The sequence below is a fragment of the Nicotiana tabacum genome, chromosome 12 (genome assembly GCF_000715075.1).
Source record: "Nicotiana tabacum cultivar K326 chromosome 12, ASM71507v2, whole genome shotgun sequence".
NCBI lineage: Eukaryota > Viridiplantae > Streptophyta > Magnoliopsida > Solanales > Solanaceae > Nicotiana > Nicotiana tabacum.
The window spans coordinates 4,600,329-4,618,743 of NC_134091.1; the positions used below are offsets into that span (position 1 = coordinate 4,600,329).

Here is an 18,415-nt window from a genome sequence, read left to right on the forward strand (position 1 = left end):
ATAAAAGACTTCCTTAATTTTGTATAATACGATTAAGTATTCATGGTAGGACTTTTCTAATTTAAATCTGAAATTTTATTTTTAAACGCGACAAAATTAATGTCGGAGGTTAAGGACAAACTTCGACCAAACTAATCCTCGGACAGGGATCTGGCTCCAGGTTCCAAAATGAGACAATGATGAATGATCCAAACTATGCAATATTCTAAATTCTAGCTCAACTTCAACCATATCAGAGAAAAAGGATAGGGAAGAGAAGGGGTGAACATCAATTCCAGCATCCAGCTGAAAAATCGAATACATTATTAAGAGAAAAGGTAAACTGGCTACTAGAAGGACAAAACAGTAGTAAAATTGACACATGCAAGTGACAACTTTACAGTTCGCACCATTGGCGACAAAATAGTGGTAAACTGCAAGAAAGATTGTCTCAGCACACCTCAAATACAACTTTCATCCAGAAGAATAAGTCAACATAGAATGTAAACAAGCGCGCAATCAAATTTATTTGGTATCCTTAACTACCAAAAATTGGTTAAGTGCATCTCCTTTTTATATTAGCTTGAAAGTAATATTCTTTCTCAGAACTGTAATCAACACCTCTCAAAAATTGTCTTTGCTTGTGGTTTTCCAATTAATTGCCACTCAAGCTTGAATTCTAGCAGACACACCTACTGCACTTTCCATTCGAGAGTACCAATCACCGATATGTGTGTTCTCCACCATGTCTCTACCAGATTTCAGGTAGCGGATGGGTCTCAAAACGCCATATACAGCAAGATCAGCCAAGTTTGGTTTAGAGCCACCTGTTAGATCGAAAATGAGTCAAGGCTCACACATATGACAAGGATTTGGTGCAAAAATTATCAATCAAATAGATTCTGATGTAGAAGTTAAAACAGACCAAGAAAATCTCGGCCCTTCAGAGCATCAACCCATGTTTCTGCAGCTTCATACAGGGCTGCACGCTCATCGGTAATATTATACTTCTTCTTCAATCTCTTTGAAACAAAATACATGGATGCAGCACCACCATACTTGACGGTAAATCTTTCCGTAAAGCCGAAATTACCTGTCCATAGCATAAATAAGATTAGACTGGTGCAACAGGTAAACCACGGGAAAAATTGCTCTAAAAGACACCCACGGCTTCAACTCGCATAAAGGTACACAACATAGAATAAGACCTGCAACCGGACTATGCTAAACAGAGATCAAAATGCAGCCTACAAAAACTCCACCATTTATTATTAGCTAGTGTGTACAAGCTGAAATATTATTTATGAGGAGTTGAGAATTGAACCTCCCTTGGGTATCAAGCAAAGAACTGTTAAACTCTCAGTATAAGCACCGCTAATAAATTCCACTCTTTCTCATCTCCATTACGATTCAGGTTCTGATACAATATCAAGCCTAGCTTAAATACATAAGAATCAATAAAACACAGGGAGCAAGGGAGAAAACTATGAGCAAGACAAATTCAACTACAGAGAACAGCCACGACTAGTAACACACCGAGCACTGAGCAGTATACATTTGCTTCATCACATATTTTTACTTTCAAATACAAACTGGGGAGTGTTTTGCTTTGGTCATATTTATAGAGGACGTGACTTCGTATACATATCTTGAAACAGCAGCATTCTATTTCACAGATTTCCATCTTTAATTCTTCAGACCAAGTTTGCAGTGCACGAAGTAATACAACATATGTAATCACTGTTCCAGTTGTAACAGAAGAACAGATGCTCAAAGGCGAGCCACGGGACAACATCAAGACTAGCTAATAAGAAGCAAAGTATTACCGACATCAACTTTAATTCTCTATCCCAAACTTAACTAACTGAAATCTTTTAAGATGGGTAAAACACCAAAAGAGAAACAAGAATTTTTCAACACTAATTAAATACTCGCATGCATCATAGTTTTACTGCCAAATGTATAGAATTAAGTAAAACACGACATCTTGAGTTAAAGCTACTAGTATGAAAGAAGGAAAAGCACCAAAAAGTAAAAATTTCTTCCCGAAACATCTTGACATGTGGTCACCGCAATCAAATCTTACCATGACTAGTGATGTACTCGAATGATTCTAGAGCTTCTGAGGTAGTTCGATATATGTTGGGTGCTAAGACATGCACCAAGTGATTATCCACCCACCTACATTTGCAAGAATAACGATTAGTGGATAAGACCCTCTTACGTAACAAAAAGCAAAAGCTTAATCAGGAAACAACGGCTAATTTCCTATGTCACTTACAGACTCGATAATCTTATTACCAAATATCACTTATCTCAACAGGAAAATGCTACGACACAGTCATAAAACTATCATAAATAGAAAGAGAAGTGCATACTTGCGCCATTTGCTTTCTTCATCAGCATCCGAGGTAGAATCAACAGGACGAACCTTCTCGAATAATTTATCAATAATATCTATAATCCACCAAAAGGGCAAAAGAAATATGTTTAGACATAACCATAAAAAAAAAAACAATAACAACGAACCCAATGTAATCCCATAAATGGGGTCTAGGGAGGGTAGTGTGTACGCAGACCTTACCCCTACCTTATAAAGATATGGAGGCTGTTTCCGATGGACCCTCGGCTCAAGGCACAATGGAGATAAGGCAACAAGTAGTAAATAATAGTAACAACAATACATTAAGGTAACGTGCACGAATGACACAATATGTAATAGTAAAGAATCATGAATAAGATAACACAAAAATAGTCCTAGTACTACTGGTAAGCCTAGGAGGAACACACTACTAATTGTAAACCTTCAACCCTAATCCTCGACCTCCACGTCTTTCTATCGTGAGTCACATCCGCGGTAAGCTGGAGCAATGACATGTCCTGCCTAACTACCTCTCCCCAATACTTCTTAGGCCTGCCCCTACCCTTCCTCAAACCCGCAATGGACAACCTCTCACACCTCCTAACCGGAGCATCTATGTCTCTCCTCTTCACATGCCTGAACCATCTCAGCCTCGACTCCCGCAACTTGTCCTCCACAGATGCCACTCCTACCTTGTCCCTAATAACTTCATTCCTGATCTTGTCCTTCCTAGTATGACCACAGTCCACACATCCATCTCAACATCCTCATCTCAGCTACTTCCATCTTCTGGACATGAGACTTCTTGACGGGCCAACACTCAACCCCATACAACATAGCCGGTCTAACCACCACTCCGTAGAACTTGCCCTTAAGTCCAGGTGGCACACTCTTACACCCCCGAGGTGTCCTAGAATCCATTTCAATCCATCTTCGATGCAAAATTGTCATCCATATATATAGTTATCTTATAGTCACTCCGAATGCTTACTTCACAATTGAGCTTAGACGTTGGATAGGTTGAGATGCATTTTACAATCAACAGTGTATAGAAACTAAAAAGGGCAGTCTGGTGCACAAAATATCTCACGTTCACGCAGGGTCCAGGAAAGGGCCACATCCAAAGGGTGTCACATAGATAGTCTACCCTAATGCAAGCATTAGTGGCTGCTTCCCTGCCTCGAACCCGTGACCTATAGGTCACACGGAGACAACTTTATCATTTGCTCCAAGGCTCCCTTCCAGTGTTTAGAAACTAAACCATAACATAATTATCATAAATAATTTACAGCCATCACACAGGGAGAATGTATTTACTTTAAAAAAGTGTATTTATTCTAGGACATCAGATACCTGATGAGTCCAGCAGAGTTTCACCATCAACTATCACAATAGGGACTTTCTGGTAATCAGACCACTTGATTTCTTTTTTGCTGATGGGGTTGACCTCAATGATCTTGTACGCGATGTCATAGTAGTCAAGGAATGCTGAAAAAGAAAAGTTCCAGGGTGAAGGACTATGGCGCGTACCAGATAATGATAAATTGATAATTAATGGGGGGATGAAGAAAGCAGTGATGGAATCATAAACGTTAACCAGCATGCATTACGACTATTCAGAGATATACATTGTCAAAACGAATAAATAAACCTTAAGAAAACATTTGATACAATGCCGCACACAGAAGCCTCTTAAGTGGAGAAGGGTAGATTAGATTTGCAGGCTCACTACCCATAATCCACCGAGTTTCGAACCATGCGCCATTGACCTTGGGGATTTCTTTGTTATCAGAAGTTGTTAGCAATTGTACAAAAGTACAAGAATACATCAAATAGTTTAATGAGGTGAAGCATGCTTTGGCAACAGCACCATGTTAGTGGAAATAAAAGATACTTGATACTCCTTCCATTCCAGTTTACATGACAATATTTTCTTATTAGTCCATTCCAAAAAATTGACATATTTCTATATTCTGCATTCCAGTTTATATAACAATATTTTCTTATTAATCCATTCCAAAAAAAAAATTGACATATTTAACTTTGAACTTTTCAACTTGCCCTTAATGAGAAGATTTTATAATCACACAAATGTTATTGAATCTTTAAGACAACAAATTTCAAAAGCCTTCCTTTCTTTGTTAAACTACGTGGCAAGTTAAATTGAAACAGAGAGAGTATATTGTTTATGAAGACTTTAAGAATCTAGTATCCTATAGAATAATTATCTAATCCTCAATGAACTATCTCCAAGCTATCCTCTAATTAACAGACCACAGATGAATATAATAGGCTACCTACACTAGACTTGATTTTCTTACAAAAATGGCTTTTTCTTTCTTACTGAGGCGCATCAGCAAAAATAAGTATTAAACATAAAATAAACATCGATAAGACAGAAATAGCGAAAAAAGTGAATACCTTTAACCTTGTTGCAAAATGGACAAGCTTCATACTGATAAAGAACAATATCCTTAGGGCGTAATTCCGGAGGCACTGCTTCTTTAGCGTGGACTTCCTCGGTCAAGGTGGTAGCCGCCACCGAGAAAAGCACTGATCCGGCGACAGCGTGAGCGGCGGTTCTAGTAGGTTGATACCAATTAGACCTGACAGAGTATTTGCTGCTGCTCGCGCTGTACCGAGCCACAGTAGACGTCCTGTACTGCGGAACTGACACGGCAGCAGCACCGTCCATGGCCCGGCATATGGCGGCGATTCCACTAATCCTCCTCATTCCGGCGATCTGAAATTCGGAAAATCTATGGAAAATGTAACTTTATTCTATGGGCCTTTGTGGCAACTTGTAAACAACTCGATTTTGGGTTTACTAGGGGTTTCAACCTTTGCCACGTGAGCGGGTAAAATTGGGTTCCAGAGCAGTCGGTTCGGGTAAAATGTTGGCCCAACTAACCCTTTTTGCATAATTGACTGTTTGCAACTAGCCAACTAGCCATGGGAATTTGGAAACTGGCTGGAAAAATGGAAAAGAATCGAAAGGAAAAGGGAAAAAAAAATTCCTTTTTGTTTGGTTTATTGGAAAAATATTATTTTCCACATGAATTAATTTGTTTGTACACAAGAGCAAATGAGCGTTGCTATATTTTATTCCTTGCATATACCAAATTACATATATATGAGCCGCTTTTGCTAAAATTCGAACGATTTCTTTAAAACTCACTTCAAATATGAAATTTTTGAGTATTGAGATGCTTTTGTTATTTCCCATAGGAGGACTCGATAACAGATAATAAATCCTTCTTCCAAAGCGCATCCATTTCATTCTGTTCGCAACAATTTAATATGTTCTTCGAGTAAAAAAATATTAGACATATTTGCTTTGCTATATTTTATTCATTACACATACCAAATTGGAGATATACTTACATGTTATTTGTTTGGATTTAAAATCGACTTAAGTGCTACTCTCTCTGTTCCAGTTTATGTGAACCTATTTCCTTTTTGGTCTGTTCCAAAAAGAATGACTCCTTTCTAAACTTGGTAATAATTTAGCTTAAACTTACAATTATACCCTTAATGAGAAGCTTTTATAACCACATAAATACTCTGGACCCTTTTAGACTTGTTTAGGACCACAAATTCCAAAAATCTTCATTTTTTCTTAAATTTCGTGTCTAGTCAAACAGGTTCACATAAATTGGAACAGAGGGAGTATTAAAAAATAGATATATCGAGAGCCAGACACTAGAACTGATTACAACAACAACAACAACAACAACGAACCCAGTATATTCCTATAAATGGGATATGAGAAGGGTAATGTGTATGCAGACTTTAACCTTGCCTTATAAAGATAGGGAGACTGTTTCCGATTGACCCTCGACTCAAGACACGGAGGAGATAAGGCAACAAGTAACAAACAATAGTAACAACAATACATTAAGGTAACATGTACGAATGACACAACATGTAATAATAAAGAATCATGAATAAGACATTAGAACGGATTAATATTTAAAATTTTACAACATATTAAATTCAAATCACTAGCCAAATTTTTCTTAGTTCTAGCTTAACAACAACAACAACAACAACAACAACAACAATCCAGTGTAATTCCACTTAGTGGGGTCTGGGGAGGGTAGTGTGTACGCAGACCTTACCCCTACCCTGGGGTAGAGAGGCTGTTTCCAAATAGAAACTCGGCATCCTTCCCTCCAAGAACTTCTCACCTTGCTCTTGGGGAGACTCGAACTCACAACCTCTCGGTTGGAAGTGGAGGTTGATTACCATCAGAGCAACCCCTCTTGTCTCTTAGTTCTAGCTTAAAAATTTGTAAATATCATGTAATTTTAGGGACAAAATACATAAAATTATTACCAATTTAAAACTGTTTCTAACTTGTTTTTCTAATTCTAATTGGTCTATACTTGCTTTCCAATACGAAATGGGCCTTAAGTGATGCCATCCGTCTATGCTAAGGAAAAGGATATTAGTACCGTAAAAAAAAAAAAAGGGCAATAAGGTAAAATAAAAACGCGCTTTAAGTCGGCCACTCATCTGCCTATAAATACCCCCTTATGAGGTACCTTAGGCCTATTATTCATCTCCGCCTCTCTCGATAATTTCGTCTGTGTCGGCTCTAGGGTTTCCAGAAGAACTTCGATTTTTTTGCGATTCAATCAATTTTTTCTATTGTATCGCGCCAAATCGATCCAAGATCTAAACGCTACTCATCTATTTTTACGATTTGTTTTTGTGTTTTCGTGAAAGAGAGGAGGGGGAATTTCAGATCTGAAATCGAAAAGGGGTTGTACTTCTGTGTGTATTGAGGATGTCTCGGTGCTTCCCATACCCACCACCTGGCTATTCGCTGAATACAGCAGCCAATAATGAAGCCTTGATCGAATCGATTAAGGTTTGTTGAAACAAAGAGCACTTGATTTATGTGTTTATGCTCTTGTCCCTGGCTGATTTTTTCGTCGTGATGCTAGAAATAATCCAGCATATGAGGGCTTGTTTAAATCTGATTCTATACCATGTGAATCTCCTAGGAAATAATGTTGTTTCATTGGGTTGTGCATATCTATGAACTTCGATTTAGGGTTTCATTGTTGTAAATAATGTATATGTCCCAGTTTAACCTGGTTATAATTGGATTAGTTTTAAGGATATGATTAATATTACGACATATATCATAGGAAATCCAGATAATTCGATGCCCGCTGATAGTGTATCTCCTGCCCATGGATCAAGGATGAAAGTTGGAAAAGTGTAGGGACACTTTAGGGTTTAGTGCATTGTTTGAGGGAGAAATTAGAGTAATCCTGTAATAAGACCAGGTTATTGCAGATTTGATATTTGATGGAGTGGTGAAATAGGAGATTTTCTGTGACTATAGATTATACTAATGGGGGCTGCAATATGTTTTTATAACTAATTTAAAATGGGATTTTTTGATGGAATTTTCAGAAGATCCTTTGGGAAGATTTTTGGGTAAAACTACTTTTGAGGTACTCTTTTAAAATCATTTTTTGGGGGAATGCGCACAAATTTTCACAACCAAATTAAAAAAACAACTATCCTAACTGTAAATTTCAAAAATATCCATTTGGGTCCAGCTCCCGTAGAAGTGTTATTAGGCCTCTTTCCTGCTTAGACTTCTATTTGTTTCCATCAAATTAAGTTTAAGTGAGATTGTCATCTATGAAACAACTCATGAGCTACTTGGTTGTTGTTTTTAGGTATTCCCTGTAATTTTTCATTACTTTGACATGACCACTTAATAAAGCATGAATACTGCACATTAGTCTACATTTAACTGCACATTTCAAATGATTGTTTAAGCACCTTCAATCATAGGAATGATAAATGCTAAGTCCACAATAAAAGTGTACCCTTTTGTTGAGTTAAGTCCACAATGCTAAGTGCTTGTGTATGTGGTGTTCGTGAACATGTTATTCTTTAATTTCTCCATGCTTTGGTGCTTTTTAGCAGAGTGGGGGTTAGCCTCATCCCTCTTATCCCTTTGCTAGAGTGTTGTATGATTGGACTTCTTTAGAACTTTTTAAGCAACTCAATGCAAGGCCATAGGCCAGGTTGTGTGATAAATTGAACTAGCTGACTGAGTGCTGCGTTACTGTATTCTGTCATATTGATTCAAGTCTATGTTGTGAACCCAACACATGTTTGTTACTCCACACATGCCTCTTTGATGTAATAAAAGATCAGTGAGATCTTAATTGTGCAATATCCTCGTGGTCATGCTGTATTCATCTTCTCTCTCCCTCTATTCTGAACTTGTTATCCTCTGGTGCTCTAAAGCTCCAAAGGGAGAGGGAGATAGCTAAAGCAGAAAAGAAGAAGGAGAAGAAGAGGGAAAAGAAAGAAAAGAGAAGAGAAGAGAAGAAGGCAAAGAAGGAGTCAAGTAATCCTGGATTTGACAAAGCCACTCATGAGTCCAAAGGAATGTACTTGTTTAAATGTCTAGAAGACGAAGCTGAACAGTTGGAGAGGGAAAAGAAAGAAAAGAAACAGAAGAGAAGAGAAGAGAAGAAGGCAAAGAAGGAGTCAAGTAATCCTGGATTTGACAAAGCCACTCATGAGTCCAAAGGAATGTACTTGTTTAAATGTCTAGAAGACGAAGCTGAACAGTTGGAGAGGAGCAATCTCACTGAGGAACATGGACAGGCTGTGTGCTCACAGAATTCCAGCTGCTCATCTGACAGCACCCAGAATAGCAATAAAAGGAAGAGGCCTGCCTCACCTTCACATGGCAACATACAGGCACACGGTGAGTATATTTTAATGTTATTACCATACTTATTAGTTTGGTATTCTGTTGTTTCTGTTGCTTATGTTTTTGTTTCTTTGTTTGACAATAGGTAGCATTATCCGCATTCGGTTGTCTAAAAAGGATGGGCAAGGTAAGACATCAACTGCCAAGGAGAAGCAGTTGCGAAAACCAGCCCAAAAAGATGTAGAAGTTACAGTCAGGACAAGTGTAGAGAGAGCCAATCCTTTGCTGAAAGCAACCAACAATCAAGGTTGTCCGTCCCCATCAGTTTTAGAGCCAAGTCCATCCACGTCTGGGTGGAGAGACTGTGTTGCTGTAGACAAGGCGGCAACTGCATCATGCTCCAAAGCGCATGAGAACAGCATAGAATTTCAGTACAGGAATTTGATAGAGAACTGGCTTCCACCAAGTCTTCAAACTGAGCATCTTGACGTTGACGATGAAGCATGGCTGTTTCAAAGAAAACCTAAGCATACTCGAGTTGGAGAAAAAAGTGCAGTCAGCAAAGAAGTCAGCAATGATTCAACATGTGGAAGCTCTGCATTATGGCCACGGGCGCAATACATTCATGATGCTGAGTTGTATGCATTGCCCTTCACAGTTCCCTTTTGAGTCATTTCTAACTGTGTATAGTTAGGTTTTAGCTCGATATACTGCCCAGGGAATTTTGTAGCTCTTCTCTGGGAAGCAGCTGTGGTTTAGCCTGGAATTTAGGCACACATAACAACTTTAATTCTTTTTACTTTCTTCAGCGAGTTACATCACTTTCTTAGAGTTCTTTGTGCTGGTTGTCTCATTTTATGTACTCACTGGCTTTTACTACAGAGCATTTGTAAATGAAGTTAAAAAAAGAAAAGAAAATATGGACACATTTATTAATGGTGAGGACGATTTTGTGCTTGGTATGGAACGCTGCTTATTTATAGTGAACCTAGCGAAGTGGAAAATTACCTTATACGTGAACGGTCAATGCTACAATCAAAGTAAACTATTTAATTTCTTCTGAGTTTCAATGACTTGGATTTTTCTAAAAAATCTGTCTGGTCTATTTCGCGTCTTCTAATTCTGGCTCTATTCCGAAATTATACGTCATTGTTTCTTCAATCATTTATTTCCCCAAAGCGTAGCTTCGAAACTACGAAGTGGTTGAACTAGCAAAACATTAATCTATTTTGATTAAATTCACTGGGTAATTCTGGAACTTAAGATAATTTACATTAAGTAATTGGTGGCCTTCCTCTAGCTGTAGTTCTAGTTTCCTTCTAAAAAATGTTTGAGCCACGAGACTTTTTGGGGCAACAAAAAGAAAAATAACAGCAAAAGGAAGAACTGGTAAGGATCAAAACAAATTCTTCTTGGTAGGTTGCAGCAGAAGGAAAAATTGATACTGCTGGGATAGCTGCAGCGAATAGTGATGGCTATTGGGAAAATTGTCATGCCATAATAGCCAGTGAATAGTGATGGCTATTGTGATATTGTGGTTAGTGTCAAAGAAAGCACCCAAAGAATACCCGTCGATACTATTAAGAGCATGAAGGAAAATACCAATATATTAAGTATTTTATATTAATTATTTGCGATCATGTGTATAAAATGTGGTAGTTAACTATGGTTAAATACCAATAATTATAGTTAAATAAAGTAACATGTATCATTTACGGGCATGTTTTTACGTTGCATACGGGTCATCAAATGTTAGTGAAATTATTCCAGTTTTAAGTAGGCATACAATTTTTGGTTGAAATTGAAAAGAAAAAGAATGTATTTGAAGTTATCTGAATGTGTCAATTGTATTTGGACATAAATTTCACTTGAAAAGGTAGGAGTTTTGCCCGTGAGAACTTTATTTCAATTAAATTTTCCTTATAGTATTAGTTATGTAACTCCAAATTCTCTATCTCAAGTTGAAACTTAGACGATGGAATACACTTCAAATAAAATTGATTCAGAGGTAATGGACCACACTCTTTAAACATCACCGCGTCCATCTCCGCTCTCCTCCTCCTCTTCATGAATTGAAGTTGGTAGTATTTGAAAGGAATGTGTAAATCTAAGTTTAACCCATCGATTAAGCTTGTGAACGAGAATAAATTTGTTTGCAAAAACTAAAAGTTTATGCATTTGGTCCTAATATCGTAAGATTAGCCTTGCAGACTAAAGTTGTGAATAATTTAATAAAGAGTTAATACCAAATCCTCGTAAACTATCATGTTTTTGTCAGTTTCCGACTCAAACTATTCGGTGTCCTAAAAATCCCCCTGAATTATATTGCCCTTCATATTAAAACTCCCTCGCGGCATTTTTAGAGGCTTTTTGATGGCTTTTTTCAGCTGTCACGTGCTCCTAAGCGAGTTTACACGTCATGCCAGGTCAGCAATGAGGATATTTTAATACGAAGGGCAATATAGTTCAGGAAGGTCTTGGGGACACCAAATAGTTTAAGTAGGAAAACGATAAAAATATGATAGTTTAAGAGAATTTTAGGGTATTAATTCTTTAATAAAATAAATAGAATGAAGATAAATCCAAAGCTTAGACTAAACTTGCAACCAATTGAACAACGGAAGAATTAGTCAATCAGGCTAAACGTGTGAACCAATAAGATAGGTATAATGGAGTTACTAATTCAGATAAAACTTGTGACCAATTCAACAACATAGGTAGAGATGTCAAACAGTATGGTGCGGTGCGGTCATGGGACAAACCCGCATACACCTGCGAAGATTTTAACCCGTCCTGCCCCACCCCGCCCGCCAACGCTTAATTTTTTTTTTTCTTTTTTGAATGAATTTGATAGTAAAAATTAAGATTCATAAACTTCTTTTTCAATTTTGATAAGATAGTATTAATTTAATTTAAACCCAAATCCTATACAAGCACCCCTAACAAAATCAAAGTGACAGTATCTTGCAGTTGTTACCATATCAAGTCTTGGTTTATCTTTTTCTTTTCACTACAATTTAGGAAGACTTTTCTAAATTAATGAGTTTTCTGTTTAAGTTTTTGTCTTTTTTTTAATTACAATTGCTATAAGCTAGGTTGTTTTAACTTCCTGTTGCAATGAGTCGTTTGAAAGTTCAAACTTCAATCCCCAAATCATCAAGAAACGGAAGGTACAAATAGCTCTGAGTCCATTTTATTTATAAAGGTGAGAAACCATGTAATCTAATAACTAAAATAACATATAGTACAATACTAATAGACTGTTATAAGCAGCGTCAGTGTAAAATTTTGAATCAGTATATGTTTCTTGGCCAAACCCGCAGTCATACCCACGTCAACCCGCACCCGCAAGTTTTTGTTAATAAAAGAATTCAACCCGCACCGCACCCGCACTGTCACAAACCCGCCTCGCCTCGCTTAGGTTCAAACCCGCACCGCTCCGCACCCGTACCGCCCCATTGCCATCCCTAAACATAGGTAGATGCATAGCAAAATTCTTCTACGGATGTTTGTTGCCATCCTCTGAAGAAAAAGATTCTATCTAGTTTACAAGTTCCATTTTCACATGCTGTGGTCATCACTGAAATGCTTGCTCTAACTTAATATTTAATATATATCCTTGTCCATTTGCATCATGTATCCTACTGTCATTGTGCAACTTCAAGTGCTTTTAATTTTAAATAGCTTTCTAGAGCAACAAAGATCATGGAGTTCTTTTAGTTGCAATATAGTCATACGTAGAGGTGTCAAATTGACGGGTTGGACCGATTTTGGACGGGCCAATACGGGTTGAGTCAATAATTGGGCAGATCAAATGGCCAGTCCAAAAGTTTCTTGGGCTAAGATGGGTTGAGTCAAAATACGCTAAAATTTATTATAGCCCAACCCGTCCAACTCTTATCAATCTTTAATTAATATATGTTGTTTTCTTATGAACTAAATAAGACTTTTTTTTCCTTTTGTTATGGTCATATATAACATAACAAACAAACAAAACAAATTTATTTCTAAGATATTTTGGCAAAGTTACTCATGGGATCAAGTTGGGTTAAAACTCAATCCAACTTTAAATGGTTGAGATCGGTTGGATCAAGATGGATTGAATTCAATAAATGAGCGGGTCAATAACCAGCCCAACCCTGAGCGGGTTGGACGGATTCTAAGGTGTTCTTTTTTCACCAAAGGTCATAATATCATATCTTCCTTGTTGGGTAAAAATGGGATAGGTGAATGTGAAGTTCTTCGTAGTGTCCTAGATTTTGGTTGGAGTTTATAGCCTTCATAGATTGTAGGAAGGGATCTCAAATCGCAAAAAAAAAGTGTTTTTTGTTAGCTGATTAAAAGTAGTTGTTGTCTCAAGTACTGAAAAGCTTTAGGCGTTAAAAATAATTTTATAAATAATTAGTTATATATTTGGATTAAATTTAAGGTGTCAAAGCTGAATTTATAATTGAAGCAGTTACTTGTTTAAAAATGTGCAGAAGCTGATAATAAACAATTGATGCATGTGTTTGGTAAAATGGTGTTGATAACTACTTGTTTTGTTAAAGTGACTTAAATGTCCTACGACTCTGTATAAAAGTTATATATTTAGAAGTATATTTACATGAAAGTTAATTGCAAACAATCTTCAAACTCAAAATTTATCTCATAGTTTGAAATTTATGAAACTCAAAATTAGAAGAAATTAAAAGATTAAAATGTTACAAAAAAACGAGAACCAAAAGAAAATAATAGTAAAGTAAAATCCCCTAAGATAGCAAGCATATATAGGTCACCAGGATGCTTTATCACAATTCATACTAAAGAAAGCCAAAAGGGAAAAAAAAACTCAAGAATTAAAAACAGAATGAGCCAACTACTAATCCAATTTTGAGTAATATTTACACCTGCTCTAACTCTTTGATCTTTGGTTTGAAGTTAAGCTTAAATGTGAAATCTTCCAAGGCAGAATATCTCCAACTCTTCCACCTTCTACTTCTTCCTTTATTATTGTAGTGTAACTTTATAAAGTACTTTGTGTTGGATTTTGCATCTATTACTGATACTATTTTCTAGAATAATTATTGTTTAGTTTTAAGAGTAGTCTGCTAGAAGATTCAAAATTTTAATTATAGTAAGAGTTAGTAATTTAGTTGTAAGAGGAGTCTACTATTTTATTTATTTGGCTATTTAAAGCCCTATGATTAATAACATTTTAGAGACAGTTTTTCAATCATATTTTTCAACCTTCTTACTGCTTGCATATTTTTCTAAAATCTATAAAGTGGTATCAAAGCCTCCATTGATCTTGATGGATCTCTGAATTCGCTGAAAAACAACCAATTTCAACCACTTTTAAACCATACACATTTTTACTCATACCGATTTTTAACCAAATTTTTAACAATGGCAAGCAACGGTCTCTCTTTGAATATCCCACAAACTTTCACTGGTGAAAACTATCAGATTTGGTCAGTAAAGATGAAATTTTATCTTGAAGCTTATGATATGTGGGAAGTTGTAATGGAAGACAGACTTATACAACCACTTCCTGCAAATCCTACCCTTGCCCAAATCAAAGCTCATTCAGATGAGAAAACTAAAAAATACAAAGTCAAAACTATAATTCAAAATTCAGTTGCAGATTCAATCTTCTCTAAAATCATTGCTTGTGGGACAACAAAAGAAGCTTAGGAAACACTCAAACTTGAGTATCAAGGAAGTGAATGAGGTAGACAAAATCAGATTTTAAATTTGAAAAGAGATTTTGAATCTTTAGAATGCAAGATGATGGGACCATCGCTAAGTATTCTGACCGAATTTCTTTAATTGTCAATAGAATCAAGTTACTTGGCGAGGATTTCAAAGATGACAAGGTAGTTAAAAAAATTCTTGTGACAATTCCCGAAAGATTTGAATCCAAAATTTCCTCTCTGAAAGAGTCTAAAGATCTCTCTACCATCTTTGTTGAAGAATTAATAAGTGCTCTTCAATCACAAGAGCAAAGAAGGGCCTTTCAGACAAGACAAAGTTACTGAGGGTATTTTTTATGCGAAACACCAAAAAGAAAAAGTCGATTATCCTTATTGGTGGAGACTTGATGCATTTTGTGAAAATTGCAAACAAAAAGGTCATGTTACAAAGTGTGCAAGTTCAAAGATGCCCATGTACAAGCACTAATAGCAGAAAAAGGAATTGAGGATGATCTTCTTTAGACTGCAGCAACAGAAGCAAGGAGGAGTGTTGGATTTTGCATCTGTTACTGCTACTCTTTTCTAGAATAATTAGTTGTTTAGTTTTAGGAGGAGTCTGCTAGAAGATTCAGAATTTTAATTATAGTAAGAGTTTAGTAATTTAGTTGTAGAGGGAGTCTACTACTTTATTTATTTGGCTATTTAAAGCCCTATGATTAATAAAATTTTAGAGACAGTTTTTCAATCCTATTTTTGAAACTTCTTGCTGCTTGCATATTTTTCTAATATACATAACACTTTGAACCAAGTTGTACAGATGGGAATTAGTGCTATCTAAGTCAGTAAGCTCCCAGTCATTCTCTAGTAAATCTATTCCGTACATAATCATTGCTATCTCCTTTGCATTGACATCCTATAAATATGCCTTTGAATCCTTTGCTACTCTCGGCCGAAGCTCCTTAATAATTGGGTGCTTAGGGTTGATCTTAAGCACCCTTTTATCAAGCATGTATGTAAGATCGCTCAAATATCCTATAAGTCATCGTGGGTCTCTTAATTTCGATTTTACCTTCCACAAGAGATTTTATATTATAATAACTTAGATGATTATGATAGTAAATATAGGAGGTGTGTTGGATGTGGTCTAGGGTCTAAGGAGGGACCTAGAATTAATCCAAGTTGGGAACTATGAAATGGATTAAAGTTTCAAATTAGTTTGCACAAGACCTGAATTTACATGGGGCGATCCGTTGTGCTAGGCATTGGGAGGCTTGCTAGGACACCACGGGGCGCGCCCAGGGGGACAGGGGGGAAGGGTGTTACAACCCATATCCACACGCGTTAGTTCATGTTATATATTAGTTAACATAAATCCAAGAAGGAATTACCTTTGAGATGATAAGAAGTTAATCCTATTGGTCTTAAGTGATACAATGGTGTATAAGGGTGATTAACAAGTATTAGAAGTTAAACGAATCAAGGATGTTGTAACTCGTATTTTCAGGTAAACCTAGAGGTTCTTAATACACCCAAGAGATTACGTATTAAGGTATTTGAATCATATAATATCCGTATTATAAGTCTTGAAGTCAACCGAGTTGTGAAACAAAAGTCGACAAACGTTGTCGCAACTTAGGTTCATACTTTTACTTAAACATTAGGTCAAATATTTCTAAGCTTTTCTCCCAATTTAGAAGGAATTACGGGTGATCTACCCAAAAAATTAAAGATCTATGAGTTTAGTTTCCAACGCATTAAACCGTTTGTCAATACGATCTCGGAGTATAGAGATATTCATATTTTCGCAAGCCTGCGCAGATTGGTAGATGACAAGTAGGTGCATCACCTACTTGCTAAAATGATAGGACAAAATTAAAAGACCTAAGTCGGCCAAGAGAGGAATTTTAAGGGGTTATGAACTCAGTTATTTCATCCATATTTCAGACCCTCAAAACCAAAGTTAACCCCTGCAACTCCTCCCCAAAAATCCCATACAAACCCTAATCGATTTTCCTTCTCTTTCAAGTTCTATTTGAAGGTAAAACCTAGAGTTTGAAGAACCAAGGGAAGGGATGAGTTATCCAACAAGTAAGGTAAGTTACTGCCATCTTTCATACATTTTTCTCTACTGTGAATTCATGGTAATTCGTTCTATACATGTAAGAACTCACGGGACGGTGATCGGAAGCCGTGAGTTCGAGTTATTCACTTGTAGCAGACTGTTTTGTGGATTGTTTGTGTTGCTATTGGGCTGCATGTTTTACTACTATTTTATGGAGTTTTGGAGGTGTAAGGGTGTGGAGGAACACTATATATATGTAGGGTTGTGGGCTGATAGTTATTCGTAACATTTCCGGGTCGTTTGACACGACTACGGTGGTCGTCGTATGTATGATGTAATTAGGTTGTGCATGGATTGTTTTGGGAGGCTCAATATGATTATTATTGATGTTGTTTGGGCTGTTTGGTGATTGTTTTGAATGGTGTGAAGTCATATATATAGGGGAGGTGCTGTCCGTTTCAACGTAAAATAGGTTGTGGTCGATACATAATAGTTATGACGCTTAAATGATAACGATAGTATCGTTTCTCTTATTGTAGACTAAGGAGTTGTGACAATTGCATAGCTTGTGATTGGGGAAGTATATACAAGGTATGTGAGGCTATCCCTTTTCTTCTTTTGCACGACTCCGATTGTTCATAATGTAATGAACGAGATTCCAAAGATACTCTACTCTTAGAAGCTAGCAGTACTTACATTGCTTTCCCTCTTATGGAACGATTGATGTTAATGTTGCTTCTCTTATTCTTATGTTATCAATGTTGTTGGTACTTCCTGATTCTTATAAGGTTCGTAATGAAGAGTTGGTCCTAATAACGTGTACAGAGGATACCGACCTTACGTCACTCCGAAAGGTTTAGAATGTGATTTCATGAGTCGAGCATGCATTATGTATATGTATCTATTTTACTCTACCGAGCCGCGCTATAATCGGCCGGGTACGGCACATATTGTGCAACCACTGATCGGTTGGGTTTTACCGAGCTCCACATGGCCGGGTACGATTCTACCGAGCCTTATAATGGCCGGGTACATTTTTACCGAGCCTATTATGGTCGGGTACGATATGATGATGATGATGCCCACAGAGGCGTATGTTTTAAAAGTTTATGTATACATACATATGTATCATGCATTGCATGTCAGTAGCCCTCAGAGGTACTCAGATGTTCCAGGTTGCACATTCTCTATCCCTGCTTACATTAATGTTCATATTTATGGTTCCCTGCCTTACATACTCAGTACTTTATTCGTACTGACGTCCTTTTGTTTGTGGGCGCTGCATGTCGTGTTGCAGGTCCTGATAGACAGGCAGGTGCAGCTCCCCCACCACAGTAGGCTGTCTAGTTCAACAGTGATTGGCGAGATCCCTTCTCCGGACTTGCCGCGGTCTTGGTATGCATTTTTTGTTATAGATATTATGGGTATGTCGGGGCCCAGTTCTGGCTATATTGCAGCACTTATGTTCCTTTAGAGGCTCATAGACAGGTGTCGACTCATGTATAGTTTAGTATGCCTTGTCGGCTGGTTTTTGTTGTATAGTCTTTCATGGTAGCGTGGTAGCTCGTACCATATATATATAGTTTCTTGATTGTCTGGTCATCCCATGTTATGTACGTTCATGCCATCATATTCTATGG

The 18,415-nt window shown here is 37.0% G+C and overlaps 2 protein-coding genes across 2 annotated transcripts; one reads left to right on the forward strand and one right to left on the reverse strand.

Annotated features, from left to right (window-relative positions):
- Nucleotides 1–248: 248 nt before the first annotated feature.
- LOC107828701 (uncharacterized) lies at nucleotides 249–5,165 on the reverse strand. The gene is made up of 6 exons (XM_016656066.2): nucleotides 4,763–5,165; nucleotides 3,695–3,829; nucleotides 2,358–2,436; nucleotides 2,066–2,160; nucleotides 905–1,072; nucleotides 249–806 (listed from the first exon to the last, which is right to left on the reverse strand). The coding sequence occupies exons 1-6, from the start codon at nucleotides 5,073–5,075 to the stop codon at nucleotides 646–648; spliced, it is 951 nt and encodes a 316-aa protein (XP_016511552.1). The 5' UTR covers nucleotides 5,076–5,165; the 3' UTR covers nucleotides 249–645.
- Nucleotides 5,166–6,903: 1,738 nt separating this feature from the next.
- On the forward strand, nucleotides 6,904–9,974 carry LOC107828700 (uncharacterized). Its single transcript, XM_016656065.2, has 3 exons — nucleotides 6,904–7,217; nucleotides 8,624–9,092; nucleotides 9,184–9,974. Exons 1-3 carry the CDS (start codon nucleotides 7,134–7,136, stop codon nucleotides 9,705–9,707), a joined length of 1,077 nt encoding a protein of 358 aa, XP_016511551.2. The 5' UTR covers nucleotides 6,904–7,133; the 3' UTR covers nucleotides 9,708–9,974.
- The last annotated feature ends 8,441 nt before the right edge of the window (nucleotides 9,975–18,415 follow it).